Raw genomic sequence first — 26,429 nt, forward strand, 5'->3', positions numbered from 1 at the left:
TCCCATTGGGCCACCATATCAGCAGACACAGTCTGTGAGTCACCTCCTCCCTTCTTGTGTTCATCCAAAAAGGTACCAGCCACTGCTCAGTTACTGCCCTCACAGTTGCACACAACTACACCCATGTACAACACAATACCAGGAAGCTCAAACACACTCAGCCACTCAAACTTCAATTGCCTAGAAATTCCAGTGCAACTAATGGTTCAGATGTGGTAGAAGAACAAATGACATAATCCCGAACGACAGAGACACACACACCACTTTTGTACCTTCATTAACTGGTTGGATGACCCTGTCCAGCCCTCGAGACTGATAGAATTCTCGAATTCGCTTCTCTTCACCTGCAAAAGGAAACACAATTTCGCGAAGTAAAATTAATTGGTAAATTGGTTTATTATTGTCACAGGTACCAAGGTACAGTGAAAAACCGTTTTGCATGCCATCCATACAGGTCACTTCAACAGTGCATGGAGGTTAGTGCAAGGGAAAGCAATAACGGAATGCAGAATAAAGTGTTATAGTTACAGAGAAAGTGCAGTGGAGGCAGACAATAAGGTGCGAGGATATAACGGTGTAGATTGTGAGGTCAAGAGTCCATCTCATTGTACTAGGGGACTATTCAATAACAGTGGGATAGAAGCAGTCCTGGTGGTACGTGCTTTCACCTGGGGGGGGGGGGGTGGGTGGGTGGTGTGGAGAGAGAAGAGAAGAGAAGAGAAGAGAAGAGAGAATGCCCGGGGTGGGTGAGGTCTTTATGTTGGCTGCTTTACTGAGGCAGCGAGAAGTGTAGACAGAGTTCACGGAGGGGAGGCTGGTTTCCGTGAGCTGCACAGAGAGTTCCGAGAGTCCACAACTCTCTGCAGTTTCATGTGGTTTCGGGCAGAGCAGTTGCTGTACCACAGTTTAAGCAGTAACGTGGAATCACAAGTGGGCAGAAGGTTGGGAATAAGAGAAGACATTAATTATGCTTTGTACTGAATATAAATGAGGCAAAATTTTCAGTGACCAGGGAACAAAAACCCTATCCAAGGAAATCAATTTCCTTACAGATGGAAAGGGACAAGTGGTATTCGATAAGGTTTCTTTATTAGTCACAGGTACATCGAAACACACAGTGAAATACATCTTTTGCGTAGAGTGTTCTGGGGGCAGCCCACAAGTGTCGCCACGCTTCCAGTGCCAACATAGCACGCCCACAACTTCCTAACCTGTACATCTTTGGAATGTGGGAGGAAACCCGAGCACCCGGAGGAAACCCACGCAGACACGGGGAGAATGTACAAACTCCTTACAGACAGTGGACAGAATGGAACCTGGGTCTCTGGCGCCGTAAAGCGTTACGCAAACCACTATACTACTGCACTTGTGACGCACCCATCCGCAGACTATGGAAGTGAGCAAGTAAACAAGGCAAATTTAATCAGATTATATCTATAAAATGAAACAGAGATTCTGCAGACCAATGTGGGCGGCGCTTTGGCACAGCGGGTAGAGCCGCTGCCTCACAGCTCCAGTGGGCCAGATTCAATCCTGACGTCGCATGCTGTCTGTGTGGAGTTTGCACGTTCTCCCTGTGACCGTACAGGCTTCCCCAGGTGCTCTGGTTTCTTCCTACATCACAAAGACGTGCTGGTTGCCAGGTTCACTGGTTACTGTAAATTACTCCAAGCAGTGGATGACAGAAGAAGTGGAGGCATTTGATGGGCGAGACAGAGCAAACAGGTTACAAGTGGGGGAAAAGGGATTGAACATAGAACAGTACAGCACAGGAACAGGCCCTTCGGCCCACAATGTCTGTGCCAACCATGATGCCAATTTAAACTCCACATCTGCCTACACACGATCCATATCCCTCTATTCTCCACCTGCTTGTGTGTCTGTCTAAATGGCTCTTAAACTTTGCTATCATATCTGCTTCCACCATTTACCCTGACAGTGCGTTCCAGGCACCCATAAAAAAAACATCCCCCCCCTCACCTTAAAAGGCACGCCCTCTAGTGTTTGACATTTCCATCCTGGGAAAAAGACTATCTACCCTGTCTAGGTCTTGAGAGCTGGCCAATATTTAACCCCATTCTGCATGTAGAACTTGAACACACTCAATCTTTATCAGAATCAGGTTTACTATCGCTGACATATGTCGTGAAATGTGTTGTTTTGCGGCAGCAGTACAGTGCAAGGCAAAGACATAAAAATTACCATGTTACAAAAATAAATAAATAGCGCAAGAGGGATAACCAGGTAGTGTTCATGGACCATTCAGAAATCTGATGGCAGAGAGGAACAAGCTGTTCCTGAATCGAGTGTGGGTCTTCAGGCTCCTGTACCTCCTCCCTAATGGTAGTAACTTGAAGAGGCCACACCCCAGGTGGTAACTTTCCTTAGTGATGGATGATGCCTCTTTGAGGCACCACCTCTTGAACATGTCCTCGATGGTGGGAAGGGTTGTGCCCATGATGGAGTTGGCTGAGTCTACAACAATCTGCAGCCTCTTTCAATCCTGCACATTGGAGCCTCCATACCAGGCAGTGATGCAACCAGTCAGAATGCTCTCCACTGTACATCTGTAGAAATTTGCAGGTCTTTGGCGAATCTCCTCAAACTGCTAATGAAGTAGAGCCACTGGCGTGCCTTCTTCGTGATTGCATCAATGTGTTGGGTCCTAGATAGATCCTCTGAGATGCTGACACCCAGGAACTTGAGGCTGCTCACCCTTTCCACCGCTGACCCCTCAACGAAGACTGGTCCACAATCCTGAAGTCCATAATCAATTCCTTGGTCTTGCTGTTGTTGAGTGAGAGGTTGTTGGTGTGACACCATTCAACCAGCCGATCTATCTCACTCCTGTATGTCTCCTCATTTCCATCTGAGATTCTGCGAACAACAGTGGTGTCATTGGTGAATTTATAGATGATGTTTGAGCTGTGCCTAGCCACACGGTCATGAGCGTAGAGAGAGTAGAACAGTGAGCTAAGCACGTATCCTGTGCCTGTGTTGATTGTCAGCGAGGAGATTGAACGGTTCCCTCATACGATGAGATGGACTCTGACCTCACGATCTACCTTGTTGTGACCTTGCACCTTACTGCACTGCATTTTCTCTGCAGCTGTGACACTTTGTACTGTTATTGTTTTTACCTGTACTACCTCAATGCACTCTGTACTAACTCAATGTAACTGCACTGTGTAATGAATTGACCTATACGATTGGTATGCAAGACAAGTTTTTCACTGTACCTCGGTACAAGTGACAATAATAAACCAATACCAAGAAGTCACTACCAATCCACACTGACTGTGGTCTCCCAATAAGGAAGCCGAGGATCCAGTTGCAGAGGGAGGTACAGAGGCCCAGGTTTGAAGCTTGTTGATTAGTACCGAGAGGATGGTGGTGTTGAACACCAAGCTTTACCGGCTTACACTTGACCTGTGACCCCAATCACCATGGTTGCAGCAGAGACACAGGTCATTTAGCCTGCATTGGCTCAATGTACAAAGAATCCAACAGCCAGATCTCCATTCCATCCCCATAGCCCTGCAAAGTCCTTCATTTACACAATCATCCCTGCATTTACTTCTTCGAGCCCTGTAAAAGTTTACTCTCCCCTATCTGTCTCCATCTGCCCATCATCCTTCACTCCTCCCCAGTCCACCAATCACCTGCTGGCACGTCTCATCAACCCCTCCCATCCTCTTTATACCGGCCACCTCCCCTCTTCACTCTACCCTGACGCAGGGATTTGACCCGAAACGTCAACAATTCCTTTACAACCCCCCCAAGATGCTGCTCAACCTGCTGAGTTCCTCCCAGTGGATTGTTGTTGCTTTAGATTCCAGCATCTGCAGTCTCCTGTGTCTCATGTACGAATTTTCAATGAGATCACCTCTCATTCTTCTCAACTTATGCCAATTGCCAAACTTGCACAACCATAGTCCCCGCCTTACCACAGTCATTTGTTTGCCCCACATTTCCAGTTCTGATACAGGATCAACATTTCTTCTGTCTCCTGACTCGATCCCTCCTGGCTCTATCTGCCCATCATCCCCCTCCTCACCTGGTTCCACCTGTAGCCCACCAGTCCCTGCCTCTCACCTCTTTATACTGGATCTCCCCTCTACACTCTCAGTCCTGATCCAGGCTCTCGACCCGAAATGTCGACTGTCCCCTTGCCTCCGCAGATGCTGCCTGACCTGCTGAGCTCCTCCAGCAGTTTATTGTTTTGGCTCCAGATTCTAGCATCTGCAGTTTCGTGTCTCCATTTGAGGGACCTTGGGGTCCAAGTCCATAGCTCACTGAAAGTAGCCACACAAGTAGATAGGATGGTAAAGGTGATGTACGGCATGCTTGCCTTCATCGGTCGGGGCACTGAGTACAAGAGTCAGGAAGTCATGTTGCAGCTGTATAAAACTTTGGTTAGGCAGCACTTGGAGTATTGTGTGCAGTTCTGGTCACCCTGTTACAGGAAGGATCTGGAGGCTTTGGAAAGTGTTTACCAGGTATGAGCTACAAAGGAGAGGTTGGACAAACTTGGGTTGTTTTCTCTAGAGTGTTGGAGGCTGAGGGGAGACCTGATAGAAGTTTATAAAATTAAGAGGGGCATAGATAGGTTAAACAGTCTTTTTCCTAGGATAGAAATGTCAAGTACTAGAGAACATGTATTTAAGGTGAGAGGGGGAACATTTAGAGGTGCAGGGAAAGTTTTTAAAATCTACATGGAGAGTGGTAGGCGTCTGGAACGGGCTGCCAGGGGTGGTGGTGGAAGCAGATACGATACAGGTGATCAAGAGGCTGTTAGACAGACACATGAATGTGCAGGGAATGGAGGGATATGGATCACGTACAGGCAGAAGAGATTTATTTTAATTCGGCATTGTGTTGGCACAACATTGTGGGCTGAAGGGCCTGTTCCTGTGCTGTACTGTTCTATGTTCTCTCTTGACCTTCCTCCCGCCACCACAGACACTGCCTGATCTGAGCATGTCAAACCTTTTCTGTTTTTATTTCAGATTACCAGCATCTGCAGTTTTCTGCTTTACGATGCTGCCTGGATTGGGGAGCATGCCTTATGAAAACAGGTTGAGGGAACTCGGCCTTTTCTCCTTGGAGCAATGGAGGATGAGGGGGAAACCTGATAGAGGTGTATAAGATTATGAGAGGCATTGATCATGTAGATAGTCAGAGGCTTCTTCCCAGGGCTGAAATGGTTGCCACAAGAGGACGCAGGTTTAAGGTGCTGGGGAGTAGGTACAGAGGAGATGTCAGGGGTAAGTTTTTTTTTACTCAGAGAGTGGTGAGTGTGTGGAATGGGCTGCTGGCAACGGTGGCGGAGGCGGATACGAGGGGGCCTTTTAAGAGACTTTTGGATAGGTACATGGAGCTGAGAAAAATAGAGGGCTATGGGTAAGCCTAGTAATTTCTAAGGTAGGGATATGTTCGGCACAACTTTGTGCTGCAGGTTTTCTATGATGGTCAGGCCCAATTTGCTTACTCTCTCCTCAGTAGGTCTGGTCTTGCCCTGGTGAACCTTTGCAAGTGCCCACAAAATAATCAACTCCTTCAACCGATGAGTTAATGTCTCCAACAGCAAGCATACTTACTCTCCTGTAAACCTGGCACGAGCTTGTAGACAATGTCTTGCATCACTCGATCGAGCTTCAGGTTGAGGAGAGGTTGTGTCTCATGGATTTTGATGTTGCACATTGGGCAGTATTTGCTAGTCTGGAGGTACTTCACAATGCAGCTCTTGCAAACTGGAAAGGAAAGGGGTATTTTGAGTGGCGCATACTCTCAAGACTCAGCAAGCAAACTTCTCGAAGGACCTAGCGCTGAAGCTGGCAATTAGCACCAGAGGCTGTGCCATCTCAGAGTCACACAGCACGGAAACAGGCCCTTTGGCCAAACTGGTCCACGCCGACCAAGAGTCCCATCTAAGCTAGTTTCATTTGGCCCATATCCCTCCAAACCTTTCCTATCCTTGTACCTGTCCAAGTATAGGTTGGACAGTTAAATGTTATTAATGTACCTGCCTCAACCACTTCCTCTGGCAACTCGTTCCATATACCGATCACTCCCTGGGGGAAAAAAGTTGTCCCTCAGATTCCTATTAAATCTCTCCCCTCTCAACTTAAACCTATGCCATCTAGTTCTGGATTCCTCTTTGAAAACATCTCTGACCTGAAACATTACTCTCTTTCCTCAGATGCTGCCTGACCCGCTGAGTGTTTCCAGCATTCTGTTTTTAGTTTAGATTTTCAGCCTTCATTAGATTAATTACTTTATTAGTGACAACATACATCGAACCACACAGTGAAATGCATCTTTTGCAATAGTGTTCTGGGGGCAGCCTGCAAGTGTCGCCACACTTCCGGCACCAACATAGCAGGCCCACAACTTCCATTAGTCAGGGCATTGAAATTGGGCTGTTATGCAAGATGTTGCTGGAGTACGAGGTTCAGTTTTTGGTCAACCTGTTATAGGAAAGATGCCAATAAGCTGGAAAGAGTGCAGAAGAGATTTGAGAATGTTGCCAGGACTCGAGGGACTGGATTATAGGGAGAGGTTGGGCAGGCTAGAGCTTTATTCCTTGGTGTGTGCAGGGAGTGAGGGGTGACCTTATAGAGGTGTACAAAATCATGAGGGGCATAGATAGGGTGAATGCACACACAGTCTCTCTCCCCCCCAGTGAAAGGGAATCAAGAACTACAGGTTTAAAGGGAGGGGGAAAGATTCAATAGGGACCTGAGGGGCAACTTTTTCCACACAAAGGGTGGCAGGTATATGGAACAAGCTACCAGAGAAATTGCTTGAGACAGGTGCAATAACAACACTTAGAGAGACATTTGGACAGGTATATGGATAGGAAAGGTTTAGAGGGCTATGGGCCAAATGCATCTTGGTTGGCAATGGACCAGTTAGGCCGAAGGGCCTGTTTCTGTGCTGTATGACCGTTTTTCTCTTTTTAAATTTTCATTCGCTTTTGAAAAATCTGTCCAGTTAGTTCCACTCTTTCTCCTTTTACTCCCTCAAATTTTTGAAGCTTTTATTCTTTCAAGTAAGATAAGATTTCTTTATTAGTCACATGTATATCAAAACACACAGTGATATGCATCTTTCGCGTCGAGTGTTCTGGGGGCAGCCCGCAAGTGTCGCCACATTTCTGGCCCAAACATAGCATGCCCACAACTTCCTAACCCGTATGCCTTTGGAATGTGGGAGGAAACCAGAGCACCCAGAGGAAACCCACGCAGACATGGGGAGAACGTACAAACTGCTTATAGACAGTGGCCAGATTTGAACCCGGGTTGCTGGCGCTGTAATAGCGTTACGTTAACCTCTATACTACCGTGGCTGCCACGAACATCTCCCCGTCGGGGAATTGAACCCCGGTCTCCCGCGTGACAGGCGGGGATACTAAACACTATACTGACGAGTCCAATTCCTTTCCACAAGTCACCAAGGAATCAGCTTCCAATCTTTCAGGAAACTATAATCGGCACCGCTTTCATTAAAGAAAATTCCTTCCCTTTTCACTCTTCCCCCAATCCAACCTAAACCAGTCCTCTGGTTATCCATCTTTCTCCTTATTTACTCCATCAACAACTTAAGGTGTTGAGGCCCCTCCGTTAAACAGATCCTTCTCTGGCCCAGGGTGAACCACTCAGTCTCTCCACAACTCCTTCCTGCCTTCTGCTACACTAACAAAACAAAACTGGTTAGGCTATGGCTGGAGTACTGTGTATCGTTCTGGGCACCACACAATAGGAAGGACATGGATGAACTAGACAGGGTGCAGAGAAGATTCACCAGGATGTTGCTCGAAATGGAGAATTTCAGCTACATGGAGAGACTGGGAATGTTCTCCTTGGATCAGAGGAGGCTTATGAGGGGCGTAAATAGAATAGATAGCAAGAACTCTTTCCCCCACTTTGGCAGCAGTGGTATCTATAACCAGAGGGCATAAAAGTTTAGGGCAAGGGGTAGAGGATCTGACAAAGAATTTTTTCCCACTCAGAGGGCGGTTGCAATCTGGAAGGTACTGCCCGAGAAAGCAGTGCAAGCAGAGACTCTCACAGCATTGAAGCAGCATCTGATGAGCACTTGAATCACCTGGACATAGAAGGCTATGGACCAAGTGCTAGAGAATGGGATTAGAATAGAGAGGACCTTTAAGGCCAGCATGGATAAGGTGGGCCAAAGGGCCCATATCCATGCTGTAGGACTTTAGGTTGCACAGAGAACTAATGAATGCATTTTTGTACCCCTACTTTCCTAACCCAGCACAACATCTAGTTGACAACACGTTGTGAAAGACATCATTAAACACAGAATGATTTCTGGAGAAACAGCATCACCTGGTGGCATGAACAAGAATTGCGAGCAAGGTTTATTTCAGATTTGACATTTTCCTTTTACTTCCAAAGTTAACCATTATTTTACAACTAGAAAAGTCAGGCCGTGGGATGTGATTTGCAACTCACTGAAGCCAAATCAGCACCCATTACAATAGAGGAAGAGCAGCAGACAATTTGCATCATTTGATCATTTTACAAAAACAGTGGTCAAGGGATGGTTCAGCCAGGACACCAGAAATTGTCGTCTCCTTTTGGAGGCACGTTCTCTCTCCAGGGACAGTGAACACAACTTCTTAGAGCTACAGGTCTATTCTGCGGAACCAGTAGGCTTTCCAACCCCAAGGGAAAGATCCAAGATCACAAAATTAGGACATTTCCAGTGTAACACCAGTCCTCAAGGAACACACACACCACACAAACTCCAGCGTTACTGTAACACCATGGGAAATACATTAAAGTAGGGGAATGTCTCAATGGCAATGGTATATTTAACAGAGATAACTTGTGTGGTACACCAAATCCATTCCTGCCTCCTGGAGGATCATGCAGCCACTATAACAAAAAAATGCCTTTACTGGAGTAAAACATTCCAAAGTGGGTCATAGATGAGTATTAACATAAAATTTCAATAGAACATAGAACACTGCAGCACAGTACAGGCCCTTCGGCCCACAATGTTGTGCTGACATTTTATCCTTCTCTAAGATCTATCTAACCCTTCCCTCCCACATAGCCCCCTATTTTTCTATCATTCATGTGGGTATCTAAGAGTCTCTTAAATGTTAAAATTTCAATGATCCATAGCGAGGGAGAAGAACAAGATACTTTTATTAGTCACATGCACATTGAAACACACAGTGAAATGCACCTTTTGCATGGAGTGTGCTGGAGGCAGCCCGCAAGTGTCGCCACGCTTCCGGCACCAACGTAGCATGCCCACAACTTCCTAACCCGTACATCTTTGGAATGTGAGAGGAAACCGGAGCAACCGGAGAAAACTCATGCAGACACACGGGGAGAACGTACAAACTCCTTACAGACAGCAGCTGGAATTGAACCCGGGTCGCTGGCACTGTAAGATAGGTACACGTGTTAGGGAGGGGTTCCAAGTACCATGGCCTGGGCATCTAAAGCCGTGTTCTGCCAATGGCAGCCAAAGAATAGTCCAGAATTAGGCGAGAGCAGTACACCAATGCCTGCTTTAGAGTCATAATCGTACAGCACAGAAACAGGCCCTTCAGCCCGACTCATCTGTGCTGACCATGATGCTCATCCACACTAATCCCATTTGCCTGCATTAGGCCTGTATCCCTCTACTCCTTTCCTATCCGAGTACTTGCCCAAACACCTTTTAAACAATGTAATCGTCTCAGTGTCTAGCACCGGAGCACGGCGACACATTGCAAGCTGCTCTCTACAGATCTACTCATTACCTTTACTCTAATCGTTCTACACTTTTAAATTTAAACTCCGTGTCACGAACTATCACTAATAATGTCCTTTTAAATCTTCTTACAGGGCTGGCGATCTTCCAACCTCCAGAAATGACTATGGCACTGCACTTTCTCTGCAGCTGGGACACTTTACTCTGTACTGTTAATTGTTTTTACCTGTATGACATCAATGCACTCTGTACTAACTCAATGTAACTGCACTGTGTAATGAATTGACCTGTATGATCAGTATGCAAGCCAAGTTTTTCACTGTACCTCGGTACAAGTGACAATAATAAACCAATACCTCCTCTGCCAGCTCATTCCAGAAAACCACTGTGCAGAAAAACTTACCTCTCAGGTCTCCTTCCCACCCCCCCCCCACACCTTAAACCTACCCTGGCCAAAAGGCTCTGACTATCAACCTTATTTATGCCCCCTCAAGTCTTACAAATCTCATTTATAAACCTGTACATTTGCCAATGAATTGATATACCTTACATTCAGAAGCTTAAGGATCCTAATCCTTAGCACTAGGCCACTTAACACATTTAGGCAGAAGGTGAAGAACTTCAAAAGACACACAGATTCAAGGCTGCAGTGACAAGACTGCCATAAATTGTCCCAAAAATTCTTCCTTTTGTTCTAACTAGAGGCCAGCTTTACTCCAGACTTCTTCTACCCACTCATATTAGATGCACCTGTAAAGCATATTTCACTGGACTGCTACAATGAAAGCTGTACAGGATAACTCAATGTCTGCAGAGAATGTTCTTCTTTTTTGGGTCTGCTCTTGTAAAGGGGCTGTCCCTGATATATTATGTGCAAGGCACACTCTCATATCCCATCCAACTGACCACTCTTCATGCGCCAGCCAACTCTGTGCTGTATTTCCCAGTGGGCAGAAGATAGGTTGGTCAATTTTCCATTCGTTCTGCCTCTGAACACATTGGTTTCAGATCTTTGCAATTTCTAGTACAAGGCTGCTCTGGTTCCAGTTTAAGGGAGAAAAGGTGCTGAGCTTACATCTCCAATAACAACATGAAAATCAAAAGAAAACCCAAAGATGCTGGAAATCTAAAGAGTCAGCAGGTCAGACTGCATCTACAAGAACAGATATAATGTTTCAAGTTGAAGACCTCTTCTTCAACCTGAACTGTTAACTGTTTCTCTTGCTGCAGATGTGGCCTGACCCAAGATAAAATCTAAGATATCTTTATTAGTCACATGTACATCGAAACACACAGTGAAATACATCTTTTGCGTAGAGTGTTCTGGGGGCAGCCCGCAAGTGTCGCCACACTTCCGGCGCCAACATAGCATGCCCACAACTTCCTAACCTGTACGTCTTTGGAATGTGGGAGGAAACCCACACAGACATGTGGAGAACGTACAAACTCCTTACAGACCATGGCCGGAATTGAACCTGGGTTGCCGGCGTTGTAAAGTGTTACGCTAACCACTACACTACCGTGCCTGCTGAGTATTTTGAGCACTTTCTGCTTTTATTTTAGAGCTCCATATTCTCACTCGGTTTGACTTTAGTGGACGAACAACAAATGGACATACATAGTGAGCGACTGATCCAATATCACATCAATCAATGCCCAAAGCTACAATTACTCACCGTCAGAGAGTTGCATGGTGACACAGCCGCTGCCCCAGTTCTATCAACCTGGGTTCAATCTTAACCTCAGGTGTCACCTTTGTGAAGTTATCAGCCTCCCCGAGTGTGGGTTTCTTCCCACATCCTGAAGTGCAGGCTGGGAGGTTAATTGGCTGCTGTAATCCGCCCCCAGTGTGTAGGAGAGGGGTGGAATCCGAGGGAGTCGGATGAGAATGTGGAAACAGGGAAAATTAGTGGGGAGGGAGATTGCTCTGGACTCGATCAGCCGAAATGGCCTCCCTGTGTCGTTAGGAAGGATATTTCACAGCCAGAGGGTGGTCACGATCTGAATACACTGCCTCTACAGGTGGAGCCAGGTACTCTCTCAACATTCAAAAAGTACCTGGATGAACACCTGAGTCGCCAAGGGATAGAAGGCTATGGATCAATGGTAAAATTGGATCAGTACAGATGGGTACAGGATGGTCAGCACGAACACAGTGGGCCGAAGGGCCTGGTTCACTCCATAATAAAGCATCCTATCCTGATGCATCACAGCTTGGTATGGCAAACTGCAGAGAGTTACGGACACAGCTCAGCACATCACGGAACCCAGCCTCCCTTCCACGGACTCTGTCTACACCTTGCTGCCTCGGGAAAGCGGCCAACGTAAATCAAAGACCCCACCCATCCCGGACATCCTCTCTTCTCCCCCCTCCCAATCAGCAGAAGATACAGAAGCTTGAGAACCACCAGGCTCAAGGACAACTTCTATCCTGCTGTTATAAGTCTCTTGAACAGACCTTTTATACAATAAAGATGATCTCTCAATCTACCTCATTGTGGCTTTTGCACCTTATTTGTCTACCTGCACTTTCTCTGTAATTGTGACACTATAACCTGCATTGTTATTGTTTTCCTTTTGTACTGCCTCGATATACCCATCTATGGAATGATCTGTCTGGATGACATACAAACAAAAGCTGTCTAATTGGTAATGTGGCAATAATAAACCAATAAATATGGAAAGTGCACTTGAGGTGGCCAATTGTCCTGTGCAATAGTGAAATAAAAATGGCCATTTAAAAAAAATCATCCTTGGTCTAGAACATCGAACAGTACAGAAGAGGCCTACAATGTTGTGTCAAACTAATTAAATGCCTAACTAAACTAATCCCTTCTGCCTACACAATGTCCGTATCCCTCCATTCTCTGCACATTCATTTGCCTAAGGGTCTCTTAAATGTCTCTATTGTATCTGCCTCCACCACCACCCCTGGCAGCGCTTTCCAGGCACCCACCACTCTCTGTGTAAAAACTTGCCCCGCACATCTCCTTTGAACTTATCCCCTCTCACCTTCAATGCGTGCCCTCTAGTATTAGACATTTCGATGCTGGGATAAACATACCAGCTGTCAACTCTATTTATGCCTTAATTTTATAAACCCATCAGGTCTCCCCTCAACCTCCACCACTCCAGGGAAAATGACCCAAGTTCGTCCAACCTCTCCTTGGGTGGTCTGTTGTGTGTTAAGTTAGGCCACACGTTCTGCTCTTCCTGAACCAGATCCCATTGATCTCAACTAACGGAAACAGATCAAATCTTTTAGAATTGTGCAGTCTGAGTTTCCCAGGTTAGGGAGACGCTCGTCACAGTACAGGTGCCCCTTATATCAGGTGGGCTAGGGGCACTGACAGGGACTTTAAGCCCCTGTACACGGCTTGGCTCTTTGCATGAAGAATTCATCCCTTCTGTTTTGTCATGCAGTTTCCTTCTGTCCTCAGGAAGAACGGCATAGCAAGAGTACAGATTAAAAGGGAGGAAAAACAAAAACTGGACGATGAGAATCACCAGGAAAAATCGGATACTCTACAATATTAGCTGTAGATGGAATAAGCTCATCCCTGGTGTCTGGTGAGTGCAACTTGGAAAACAGGCAAGTCTGGATCTCCTGTTCCCAAAGTTCTCCTGCAATGGTGTGGGGGGGGAAGAAGTTGCCACCTCATGCATAGGTCTGAGGTATACCAACTGAGAAGAGAGCAACTGCTCCGTATCCAAGGAAAGATGTGCTGGCCATGGAGAGGGTCCAGAGGAGGTTCACTAGAATGATCCTGGGAATGAAGGGCTCAGTGTGAGGAGCATTTGATGACTCTGCACCTGTATTTGATGTTCAGAAGACTGGGGGGGTGGGGGCACGGAGGTGAGAGAGAAAATGGATCTCTTTGAAACCCACCAGATACTGAAAGGCCTGGATAGAGTGGACGTGGAGAGGATGTTTCCATCAGCGGGAGAGTCTCGGATCCGAGGGCACAGCCTCAGAATAAAGCTGATGTGAGGAATTGGTTTATTATTGTCACGTGTACCGAGGTACAATGAAAAACTTGTCTTGCATACCGTTCGTACAGATCAATTCATTACACAGTGCATTGAGGTAGTACAGGGCAAAACAATAACAGAATGCAGAATAAACAAAGAACAGTACAGAACAGGCCCTTCGGCCCACAAATGTTGTGCCAACATAGCTATTCCCTCCTACCTACAGAATGCCCATATCGTTCAATTTTTCTCTCATTCATGTGCCCATCCAAGCCCCTCTTAAAAGCCCCCATTGAATTTGCCTCCTCCACCCCATCAGACAATGCATTCCAGGTATCCACCACTCTCTCAGTAAAAAATGTAACCCTCACGTCTGTTCTGAACCTACCCCCTCACCTTAAATGCATGCAACAGTTCAATAAAGTGCAACAGTTACAGAGAAAGTGCGGTGCAAGCAGACAATGAGGTGCAAGGCCATGACAGGAGGTAGATTGTGAAGTTAGCAGTCCATCTTATTGTATTAGGGAACCGTTCAATAGTCTTATATAGTCTCCACAGCAGGATAGGTGTCCTTGAGCCTGATAAGGAGGAATTTCTTCAGCCAGAGGGTGGTGAACCTGTGGAATTTGTAGCCCCCAGAGCCCTCTGTGCCAAGTCATTGAATGTATTTCGGGCAGAGATCGATAGGTTCTTGATTGGCGAGGGGGGTTAAGGGGAGAAGGCAAGAGAATGGGGTTGGGGGGGGGGGGGGGGGGGGAAGTCATGATTGAATGGGGTAGCAGACTCAATGGGCCAAATACCCTAATTCTGCCCTGATATCTCATGGTCTTGTGTTCCATTCCCATTGTTGCCTACAACCAGTAACAGAGATGAACTGATGGTCCCTTGTCTTTTCCTCCCATGAGTTTGGAGAGGCTGCAGTTAATCAGAGCCAGCCAGCGTTAGGCACGAGGCTAGAGAGAAGGTCTTTAAACAGAGGGTGGTTAGCATGTCTCATTTTCTGCCACAAATATGGAAGCAGACCCTATAAACTCCTTTAATAGGGAATGTTTTATTGGCCTGAAGGAGTAGAGAGAGAAGCTTGCATGGAAAAACTCCACAGGCATCTCACCTTCTGTGTCACCCCAGCATCCTCATCAGGCCACAGTGCTGCTGACTGGAACCTCTGTCAAGGGCAATGGACAAGCAAAGTTTTCCTCTTCACCCTGCCCACCTCTACAATTCTCTTTTCAAAATAAACAGAATCAGAGCAATGAAAGTCTCTCACTGCCTCACCTAAACATTCAAAGCAGGAAGTTGTGGACACAGCTCAGCACGTCACAGAAAACAGACTCCTCTCCATGGTCTGTCTATACTTCTCGCTGCCTCAATAAAGCAGCCAAAAGAATCAAAAGACCCCACCCACCCCGAAGGTTCTCTCTTCTCCCGCCTCCCATCAGACAGAAGATACAAAAGCCTGAAAGCACATACCACCATGCTCAAGGACAGCTTCTACCCAATTGTTATAAGACTATTGAATGGTCCCCAGTACATCAAGATGGACTCTTGACCACACTACCTACCTCATTTTGGCCCTGCATATTATTGTCTACCAGCACTGCACCTTTTCTGTGACTGTAACACTTTATTCTGCATTCTGTTATTGTTTTCCCTTGTACTACTTCAATGCACTGATGTGATGAAATGATCTGTATGGATGGCATGCAAAACAAAGTTCTCCACTGTACCTCAGTACATGCGACAATAATAAACCAACTTACCATTCTTTTAGATACAAGCCAGGGCACAGAAGCTTCAAGCTACTGAGGAATTGTGGTCATGACATAGCAGTGACTAACATGGTGACTATGGTGTTCTAAGACTATACATTTTATACTTGGTGGAAATAGGCATGCCCAGTAATACAAAGACTGGCAATCTTTACTGAGATACTGACGCATGCATCATATTAAAAGTTAGGGCTGAACAGTCCTGATGGAGGGTCTTGGCCCAAGATGTCGACTGCCCATTTCCCTCCATAGATTCCCGAGTTCCCTCCTGAGTTCCTCCAACACTTTGTGCATCGTTCCAGATTTCCAGCATCTGTAGTCTCTCGTGTCTCCATTTCCCAGTGCTCAATTTGCACATGCAAAGTTCAGTCTGTAAAAATTGGGTCGCAGGAATCTCAGCCACTTTCTCCCCTAACCAAGTTGTGTCCCATCAACTGTCATAATGGATCACGAACTCATCTCTCCCACTCCCCTGCACACTTCCTTTGGGCATTAATCAGCATTTTCTCCACCGGGACTTTTACAATCTTCAACTGAAGCAGTGATTAAATTTCACAGCCACTCTCCCAAAATCTGCAACAGTCATCTCTTCTCAGAGAGAAATATGGAGATTTAAGTGCACCAATAAAAGTCACAATTGCATTAAGATTTACAATGTATTCGGTTACTGTCAAGGCACAATAATATCAATTGCATTTATTGCAGGAGGTAAAGTTCACATATGGAGCAAATATTAATTGATTCACAGAACGTTTCTTAAACAAAAAGTCAGTGTGAAAATTTTGTGCTCAATGAGGAAAATTAACGTTGGAGATGGTCAAAGAAAATAAGGGCATCACATGAACATTCAACTCAGATTCCTGTTGGGTGGACGAAAGGTCATGATTCTCAACAGTCCAACTCAGATTTATTATCACTGACTTATATGATGTGAGATTTGTTCTTTTGCGGCAGCAGTACAGTGCAAGACATAAATCACAAAATAAATATAGTGCAAAAATAAAGGAATAACGAAGTAGTGTTCATATTTCCTATTGCAGCCATCATCCACAACAAGTCAAAGAGGTCAATTAGATCCCATGGAATCAGACAGAGCTGGAATTAGTCTGAATATTCACACTCGCTTCATACAGACCCTTGCTGATGGATACTCTGCTGTCCCCAAAGCTTTGTATAAACTGTCAAGCCTTATTGCTGCTCTACTGCAACAGGGGAACTGTGGGTTTTAACTTAATCTTGCAAGAATACTGTATTATGAACTATATATTTGGTGCCAGCTGTGACTCAGTGAATTGCGCTTTTGCCTCAGAGAAAAGTGGTTGTGGGTTCAATTCTCACTCCAGAGACTCGTTCAGTAATCTAGGATTTTGCTTCTGTGCAACAGACTGCTGCACTGTTAGTAGTGTCACAGAGATACAGCATGGAAACAGGGCCTTTAGCGCACCGAGTCTACACCAGCCACCCATGTACACCGATTCTACACCAACCCCATTTCATTTTCCCCACATTCTACACACCAGGGGCAATTTACGGCAGCCAATTAATCTGCCAACCCACACGGCTATGGGATGTGGAGGACACCCACCCAGTCATCAGCAGAACAGCAAACTCCGCACAAACAGCACCCGAGGTCACGATTGAACCTGGGTCGTCGGAGACACGAGAGCAGTGGCTCTGCCAGCTGCGCCAATGTGCTCTCTTTCAGAGATGTTGAACTGAAGTCTGAAGATTCTCAAAAACAAAACCAGAATTCTGGAAATTAAAAAAGCTCACAGATCAGACAGCATCTATGGAGTGAGAAATGGAATTAATGTTTCAGGACCATGATGTTTTATCAGAACAAAGTACAATGAAGCACTGCTGCAACCTGGGAGTGATCTCAATTTTCAGAGATGTAGCAATAAAAATAAAACAGTGCTGTGCATCCAGATTTCCAAGCCACTTTTTGCCCATTATCTTGCTGCTGTTTACAAGAGCTTGCTCTGCTTCTTACAGCGAATACACTGCAAGAGTATCCGTTGCCACAGTGTGACTTTGGACAAACCCAGGCTGTGAAAGATGCCATGGAAGTGCAAGAACTTCATTTGATATCCTTTCATTCAGCCTAGACCTCACAATACTAAAGTGCTTTGGTACGAAAAATGAATGATCCAATAGTTTGAAGTAAGAGTATAAATAAAGGGGGAATTCAGCTGTAAAAATAAGTTGAGCAATCAGGTAATGCAAATTAAGTGACTCCATTTAAAAAAAAAGTCATAGAACAATACAGCACAATACAGGCCCTTCGGCCCACAATGTTGTGCCGAGCTTTAAACCTCGCCTAAGACTATCTAACCCCTTCCTCCCACATACCCCTACTTTAAATTCCTCCATATGCTTATCTAGTAATTTGACCAATGTACCTGCCTCCACCACTGCCCCAGGCAGCACATTCCATGCCCCAACCACTCTTTCCCTGTCCCTTGAACTTCCAACCCATTATTTTAAAGCCATGCCCTCTTGTATTGAGCACTGGTGCCCTGGGAAAGAGGCGCTGGCTGTCCACTCTATCTATTCCTCTTAATATTTTGTACACTTCTATCATGTCTCCCCTCATCCTCCTTCTCTCCAAAGAGCAAAGCCCGAGCTCCCTTAGTCTCTCCTCATAATGCATGATGGTTCATAAAGACAACTCCCAGGAATACCATGCGGACCAAGATTCCCATCTAAGCTAGTCCCACTCAGACAAGAGGATAAATCACGTTAGATAATGTAGCAAATAGCTTAAAAGGAATAAGGCAACTTTTTGGCATTGCACATCAAGGACATCCCAGAGACATGTAGGATGCAAGCAGCAAGGGAAGATGAAGGGAGATGAGGTTTATAACACACTGGGGAAGGGAAAGGATTAGCATGGCAGACATTATAATGTCCCATCTTCAAGCCTAGGAATGCTGAGGGCAGTGAACCTCAAAGGAAACACTTGTAATTTAGAAAAAAAAACCGTCCATGATGCAATACAAATTCTGTAATTTAGAGTGGGGGGGGGGGGGGCGGGGCGGGGGATAAAAACAGCTGAGAAGAGAATGAATAGAGGGAGAAAGAAACAAGGCAGAATGAAAAGGGAGAAAAAAATGATCGAAGAGCTTGCGTTGTTGATTGCAAGATTAATTTTCTGGTCTTTTTCTCTCAACTTGCACTACTGTCGTTATGTTCATTTTGTTTTTGTGCAGGTGCATGTGTAATTTATGTCAATTTTTTTTTATGTTAACTTAGGTTTGTCAAGTTTGTAATGCATTGTTCTGCTGTTGCCAAAGTCAATTTTCATGGCGGTTATACCCAGTGTATGACCATAAGGCAAAGGAGCAGAAGTCGGCCATTCGGCCCATCAAGTCTGCTCTGCCATTCTGTCATGAGCTGATCTATTCTCACATTTAGCCCCACTTCCCCGCCTTCTCACCATAACCTTTGATGCCCTGGCTACTCAGATACCTGTCAATCTCTGCCTTAAATACACCCAATGACTTTGCCTCCACAGCCGCCCGTGGCAACAAATGCCACAGATTCACCACTATCTGGCTAAAGAAATTTCACCGCATCTCTGTTCTGAATGGGTGCCCTTCAATCCTGAAGTCGTGCCCTCTTGTACTAGACTCCCCTACCATCGGAAACAACTTTGCCATATCTACTCTGTCCAGGCCTTTTAACATTCGAAATGTTTCTGAAGTCCGCCCTCATTCTTCTGAGCTCCAAGGAGTACAGCCCAAGAGCCGTCAAACGTTCCTCATATGTTAACCCTCTCATTCCTGGAATCATCCTAGAGAATCTTCTCTGAACCCTAACGTCAGCACATCCTTTCTTAAATAAGGAGCCCAAAACTGCACACAGTACTCCAAGTGAGGTCTCACCAATGCCTTATAGAGCCTCAACATCACATCCCTGCTCTTGTATTCTGTTCCTCTAGAAATGAATGCCAACATTACATTCGCCTTCTTCACCACCGACTCCAGCTGGAGGTTAACTTTTAGGGTATCCTGCACGAGGACTCCCAAGTCCGTTTGCATCTCTGAATTTTGAATTTTCTCCCCATTTAAATAATAGCCCGCCTGTTTATTCCTTCTACCAATGTGTATTATTGTAAGTGTTAAATTGTATGCCTCTTACAACAAACTTGAACTAAACAAGGACAAGAAGATTGAGACCAGCATCTTTAGAATTGGGGGCCCTCATCTATTGCACAACATTGACCAGGTGATGTGCCTGGCAAGTTCTATGATGCAGTAGCCCTCATTTGGAAGCTGAACAGAAAGATCCTTTCCATCTCTACTCCTCCTTCTTTCCTGGATTCCCAGCCAACATTCCACGGAAGTTCTCCATATGCCCTTTAATGTTGAGGTTCCACGAGTCAGCGTCTCACAAGTTTGCTCTTCAAAAACTCACATGTATGTAAACACTCCGTGATAGTGGTCGCATCTATGAAGTAGCCAGCACACAGATAACAGACGATGTGTTCGTTCAGGTCTTTAATCTTCACTTTTACTTCTTCCTGCCAATGATAAAGCACAAGCCCGCTAGTCACGCAATTGATCGTATCAGGAGGCTAGTGTCAACACTTTCTCATGATGATACTTAATTGTTAATAGATTTTTTTTAAAAAAAGAAAACGAACAAGGAAAATTTATGCCAGAGATATTTGCAGCACAAAGGTCAGTAGGTAGGAAGCACAGATTTAAGGTTTGATTAAGAAGATGGATAGATGAGATCTAACAGAATACACATTGTGATTACATTCAAAAAGCACAGCCTAAACAGGAAAGTTTGTGCATGGGTGCTAATTCAGTTGCATCTTCCAAAAGGGAACAGCAAAATGTGTAGGTCTCTGAGAAGAGGAGCAAGTTATGTGCAACTAATTGAAAAGCTTGATTTACAGAAGACTGTATCATAGAAAGCATCCTATCCGGATGCATCACAGCTCGGTGTGGCAACTGCTCTGCCTAAGACCATAAAGAATTTGCAGAGTTGTGGACACAGGCCAGTCTATCACAAGAACCAGACTCCCCTTCCCTCTGTCTATACTTCCCATTGCCTCAGGAAAGCAGCCACATAATCAAAGACCCCTCCCACCCCAATCATTCTCTCTTCTAAACAGGTCTACAGCGGACGCCATCTCCCTGGCCCTACACTCAACTCTGGAGCATCTGGTCAGTAAAGACACCCATGTTAGACTATTGTTTATTGACTACAGCCCTGCCTTCAATACTATAATTCCAAGCAAACTCATCACCAAACTCCGAGACCTGGGACTCAGCACCTCCCTCTGTAACTGGGTCCTTGAATTTCTGACCAACAGACCACAATCAGTGAGGATAGGCAGTAATACCTCCAGCACGACTATTCTCAACACTGGTGCCCCACAAGGCTGTGTCCTCAGCCCTCTAACTCTACTCCCTATACACTCATGACTGTGTGGCCAGATTCTGCTCTAACTCCATCTACAAGTTTGCAGATGATACCACCGTAGTGGGCTGTATCTCAACAATGAGTCGGGGTACAGGAAAGAAATGGAATCTATGGAATTCTCTGCCCAGGGAAGCAGCAGAGGCTACCTCATTAAATATATTTAAGAGGCAGATAGATTTTTGCATAGCAAGCGAATTAAGGGTTATAGGGAAATGGCAGGTAGGTGGAGCTGAGTCCACGGCCAGATCAGTCATGATCTTTATTGGCCAGATGGCTGACTCCTGCTCCGATTTCTTATGCAAGCATAGAACACACAAGCAGAAAGGTTATGCTAGAACTGGATACAGTACTCATTTGACCACAGCTCTGGCACCATGTACAGTCCTGATCAGCACAATATAGGAAAGATGCGAGCAAACAAAAAACATACTAGATGGGTTGAGCAGCACCTGTGGAGGCAAAGGGATAGTCAACATTCTGGGTTGACTATCAGGACAGAAAGTGCAGGGCGAATGCAGCCAGTATAAAGAGGTGAGAGGAAGGGGTGAGGCAGGGGACAGGTGGAACCAAATGAGGAGGGTGATGGGCAGATGAAGCCGGGTGGGGGAGGGGTAATCAGGAGACAGTAGCTGTGTGCAATAGGTAGAGACAGATAAGGAGAGAGAACAAAAAAGGAGACAGATGGAGCCAGTGGGGAAGGGTGGAGGTGGAGATAAAAGGCCAGAAGTGGTAAGTATTGGTATATTATTGTCACGTACCAAGGTACAGTGAAAAACTTGTCTTGCACACATCGTACAGGTCAATTCATTACACAGTGCAGTTACATTGGGTTAGTACAGAGTGCATTGATGCAGTACAGGTAAAAACAATAACAGTACAGAGTAAAGTGTCACAGCTACAGAGAAAGTGCAGTGCAATAAGGTGCAAGGTCACAACAAGGTAGATCGTGAGGTCAGAGTCCATCTCATCGTATAAGGGAACCGTTCAATAGTCTTATCACAGTGGGGTACAAGCTGTCCTTAAGTCTGGTGGTATGTGCCCTCAGGCTCCTGTATCTTTTACCTGATGGAAGTAGAAACACAAGAGGATGAGTAAGGAAGGTGATGTGGAACCGGGTAAGGAGGGATGACGGGCAGGTGGAACCAGTTGGGGGAAGGTACTGAAACTGGGTGATCCAGGAGAGGAAAAGAGCACGGAGTGTGGGTTACCTGAAGTTGGAAAATTCAATGTTCATACGATTGGGTTGTAGACTACCCTGGTGGATTATGAGGTGCAGGAAAGATATGATTGTATTGGAGAGTTTGCAGGAGAGAGTTACAAAGATGGTGCCAGAACTGGAAAATTTTAAGCTATGGGGAAAGATTGGTTAAGCTGTGATTGTTTTCTTTGGAACAGAGTAGATGGAGAGTCATCTAACCAGGAGCCAGAATAGAGTAAACAAGGAGGACCTAATTTCCTTAGCAAAAGGGTCAAAAGCCAGAAGGCATTGATTTAAATCAATCAGTAAATGAATGGAATCAAATTGGAATTGGTTTATTATTGTCACATGTACCAAGATAGAGAAAAAAAAAACTTGTTTTGTATGCCATCCATACAGATCATTTCATTACAACAGTGCATTGAGATAGTACAAGGGAAAACAATAACAGAATAAAATGTAACAGTTATAGAGAAAGTGCAGTGCAGGCAGACAATAGGTGCAAGGTCGTAACAAGGTAGATCGGGAGGTCAAGAGTCCATCTCATCATACTAGGGAACCATTCAGTAGTCTCATAACAGCGAGATAGAAGCTGTCCTTGTGCCTGGTGGTACGCGCTTTCAGGCTTTTGTATCTTCTGCGCGATTGGGGGTGGGGTAAAAAAAGAGAGTATGTCCAGGGTGGGAGGGGTCTTTGATTATGTTGGCTGCTTTACAGAGGTAGCAAAAAGGGCAGACAGACTCCCAGACTCCATGGAGGGGAGGCTGGTTTCTGTGATGTGCTGAGCTGTGTCCACAACTCTGCAGTTTCTTGCTGTCACGGGCAGAGCAGTTGCTGTACCAAGCTGTGATGCATCCAGATAGGATGCTTTCTATGGTGCATCAATGACAATTGGAGAGGATCAAAGGGGACATGCCAAATTTCTTTAGCCTCCTGAGGAAGTAGATGCCACAGCCAAGAAAGCTCACCAGTGTCTCTATGTGGTTGGACCAGTACAGGCTATTGGTGATGTTCACTCCTAGGAACTTGAAGCTTTCAACCCTCTTGACTTCAGCACCATTGATATAGACAGGAGTATATGCACCACCCTTTCTGAAGTCAATGATGGATTAGAGGGGGGCAGAGAAAGATGAGAAAAATGTTTTTATCCAGGTGGTAGAGGTCTGGGACACACTGGCTGAGAGGGTGACAACCATCATCACAGTTAAACTTCACTTGTTATACTTAAGAACTGGAACCTGCAGGGCCATGGACCCAGTGCTTGGAATTAGATTAGCATGCTCAAAAAGCAATAAACTGCAGATGTTGGAAATCAACACAAATTGTGAACTATTTCTCTTTCCACAGGTATTGTCCAACTTGCTTTGTTTTTCCAGCATTTTCTGTTGAATTTAGGGTAGGTGGCTTTTTATCAACTGGCTGAATGACCAGTTTCTGGGTCATAGCTCTCTATGATTTTAAGTTCATAAGTTTCCAAAGGCAGGTCCTTGTGAGGGATGCAGTGGGGAACAAAACTGTAAAATACCCCATGGCAGAACGGAGGTATAGGAGGAGTAGATCATCCAGTTCAGTATGACATTCACAAATATTGATTAATCAATCTTTTATCCCAAAGTTGATCAATCTACATTTTGAATGAACACAATGATTAAGCCACAGTGTCTGGAGTGAACTGCAGAGAGAAAAAAAATCACCATCGTCAGAGTGAAAAATGAATATATTCCTTGGCATACAAGGAATAGGTGCCTCCTGCTTCTAGACTCCTCAGTTAGGGGAAAACATCCAGCACGCTAAGCCCTATTTAAAAAAAAATTGTAAAGAAAAAGGAGGTCTCATCAAAAAAACACGAGTTTTTCTGATGAGACCTCCCTTCTCTTTACAGAATATCTCCAGTCTACTCAATCTCTCCTTGAATAGCAAACTTGGAACCAGTCTAGTCAATCTTCATTGCAGTTCCTCAAAAGCAAATACATTTCTTTCTCAGGTAAGGAGACCAAAATTTGACACAATATTGTAGGTACTGTCACGGAAAGGCTCCTACTTAACTGCAATAGGATGTGAGAGTCCTACAGTGAAACTGCAAATGAATGAAGAGCAGAAGGATCTAAATGTTCTTGTGCATGAATCACAAGAGGTTTACAGGCAGGTGTAGCAAGTAGAAAGACAAATGGCATATTGGGTTCTATGGCAAGGGGGTTGGAGTTGAGAAATAAGGAAGTATTGTAACTATTGTATAGCACTGGTGAGCTACACTTGAATACTTCATCCCCTTAAGGATATATTAGCATTGGAGGCATTCTGAAGGAGATTCACTACACTAATCTCTGGGATGAGAGGGTTATCCTATCATGAGAAGCTGAAGTTTGATTTGTATTCTTTGGAATTTAAGAGAAAGAGGGGTGACTCTATTGGAACACAAGATCCTGAGGGGGCTTGATAGGATAAATGCTGAGATGTTTCCACTGGTGGGAAAATCTCAAGAAAGGAGATTATATCCACAGACAATCACGTAAAACTGAGGTGCATGGGAATTTCTTCTCACAGAGGGTGGCAAATCTCTGGAATTCAACACCAAGGTTTGTGGAGGTTAGATCATTGGGGGCATTTAAAGAGGGAGTAGATAGAACTTTGAAAGAAAGATTGGGGAACTGAGGGCTATGAGGAACTGGCACCAAAGCAGTGCTGATACCCGTAGCAGATCAGCCATGACCATACTGAATGGCAGATTTGAGGAGCCAGGTGATCTCCTGGTCCTATTTTCTTTTTGTTCTCTTATAAAGAAAGGTCAATATATATCCTCCTAATCATTTGTTGCACCTGCATGTTGGTCTTCAGGGACTTGTTTACATGCATTTCTAGATCCCTTTGAACATCAATGTTACTTAATTATTTGAATTAATTTATCCCCAAGCAGTCTCCACTCTCCAACAGATACAATACCATAGAAAGCATCCTATCTGGATGTATCACAGTTTGGTATGGCAACTGATCTGCCTGGGACCACAAGAAACCGCAGAGAGCTGTGGACACAGCCCAGCACATCACAGACACCAGCCTCCCCTCCTGGGACTCTGTCTTTACCTCTTGTTGTCTTGGCAAAGCAGCCAGCATAATCAGACCCCACCCACCCAGGACATTCTCTCTTTTCTCCTCTTCCATCAGATAGAAGATACAGGAGCCTGAGGGCACATACCACCAGATAAGGACAGCTTCTACACCACTGTGATAAGACTATTGAACAGTTTTCTTATACAATGAGATGGACTCTGACCTCACGATCTACCTTGCTGTGACCTTGCACCTTATTGCACTGCACTTTCTCTGTAGCTGTGACACTTTACTCTGTATTGTTATTGTTTTCACCTGTACTACATCAATGCACTTTGTACTAACTCAATGTAACTGCACTGTGTAGTGAATTGACCTGTACAATCGGTTCGTAAGACAAGTTATTCACGGTACCTCGGTACAAGTGACAATAATAAACCAATACCAATTCTGTTGAATGGCACCAGTGGTAAATTTAGAAAAATAGGCAGCAGCATCTGCTCTTAAAGGGGCAAAATTCCATTCTGTCCCGTGAATGTCAATGTCAGGGTAATGTACCCAAGTCTCATGACTTCAGTGCAGTTACTATCGAATGGATCCAGTTGCACCCCAAGGGCTCACACCCCCAAAGGTGATCTTATGCAAACCCTTCATGCTCACGGTATTCCCTTTTGGCTGCAACCTCTAAAGGAAATAGAGGTACATCTTTCAGGTTAACAGTGCCAAAGTAACAGCCAAAATGCATCAGTGGCTTCCATTTATGTAGCCCCTTCAATACATTAAAATTTCAAGGCATTTCAGAGCAGTATTAAAAATGACAGAGCCCTTCAAAATATAAATAATGGGTGACCAAAGCACAGTCAAAGGGGAGGTTTTAAGCAGCACCTTAAAGGAGAGGCAGAGGTTTAATAAGCAACTCCAGAGCTCAGGGCCTTGGCAGCCAAAGGCACACCTGCCACTGGTGGCATGATAACAATCAGAGATTATCTAGTCAGCAGTTAGAGGAACATAGATCTTGAGCGTTATAGAGCTGGAAGAGATAGGAAGGAGAGATAGGAAGGAGCGAGATCATGCAAGGGTTTGAAAACAGTGATAATTTCAATAAGATATACCAGCAGGCTCAAGGACAGCTTCTATCCCACTGTGATAAGACTATGGAACCATTCCCTAAAACGATGAGATGGCCTCTGACCTCACAATCTACCTTGTTGTGACCTTGCACCTTAATGTCTACCTGCAATGCACTTCCCTGTAGCTGTGACACT

At 45.1% G+C, this 26,429-nt stretch overlaps 1 protein-coding gene across 4 annotated transcripts in view; it reads right to left on the minus strand.

Annotated features, from left to right (window-relative positions):
- Positions 1-26,429, minus strand: part of pcgf1 (polycomb group ring finger 1) — a 70,670-nt gene that overhangs the window by 36,933 nt on the left and 7,308 nt on the right. For 3 of the 4 annotated variants that reach the window (XM_052038893.1, XM_052038885.1, XM_052038878.1), the window contains exons 2-4: positions 19,899-20,004; positions 5,601-5,753; positions 273-344 (exon numbers count right to left, since the gene is read on the minus strand). In XM_052038893.1, coding sequence (XP_051894853.1) covers positions 273-344; positions 5,601-5,753; positions 19,899-20,004 — 331 coding nt within the window. The remainder of the gene's footprint in view (positions 1-272; positions 345-5,600; positions 5,754-19,898; positions 20,005-26,429) is intronic. The other variant, XM_052038903.1, reaches the window with a different exon arrangement.

This window comes from Pristis pectinata, chromosome 2, assembly GCF_009764475.1.
Source record: "Pristis pectinata isolate sPriPec2 chromosome 2, sPriPec2.1.pri, whole genome shotgun sequence".
In the NCBI taxonomy this organism is placed as follows: domain Eukaryota; kingdom Metazoa; phylum Chordata; class Chondrichthyes; order Rhinopristiformes; family Pristidae; genus Pristis; species Pristis pectinata.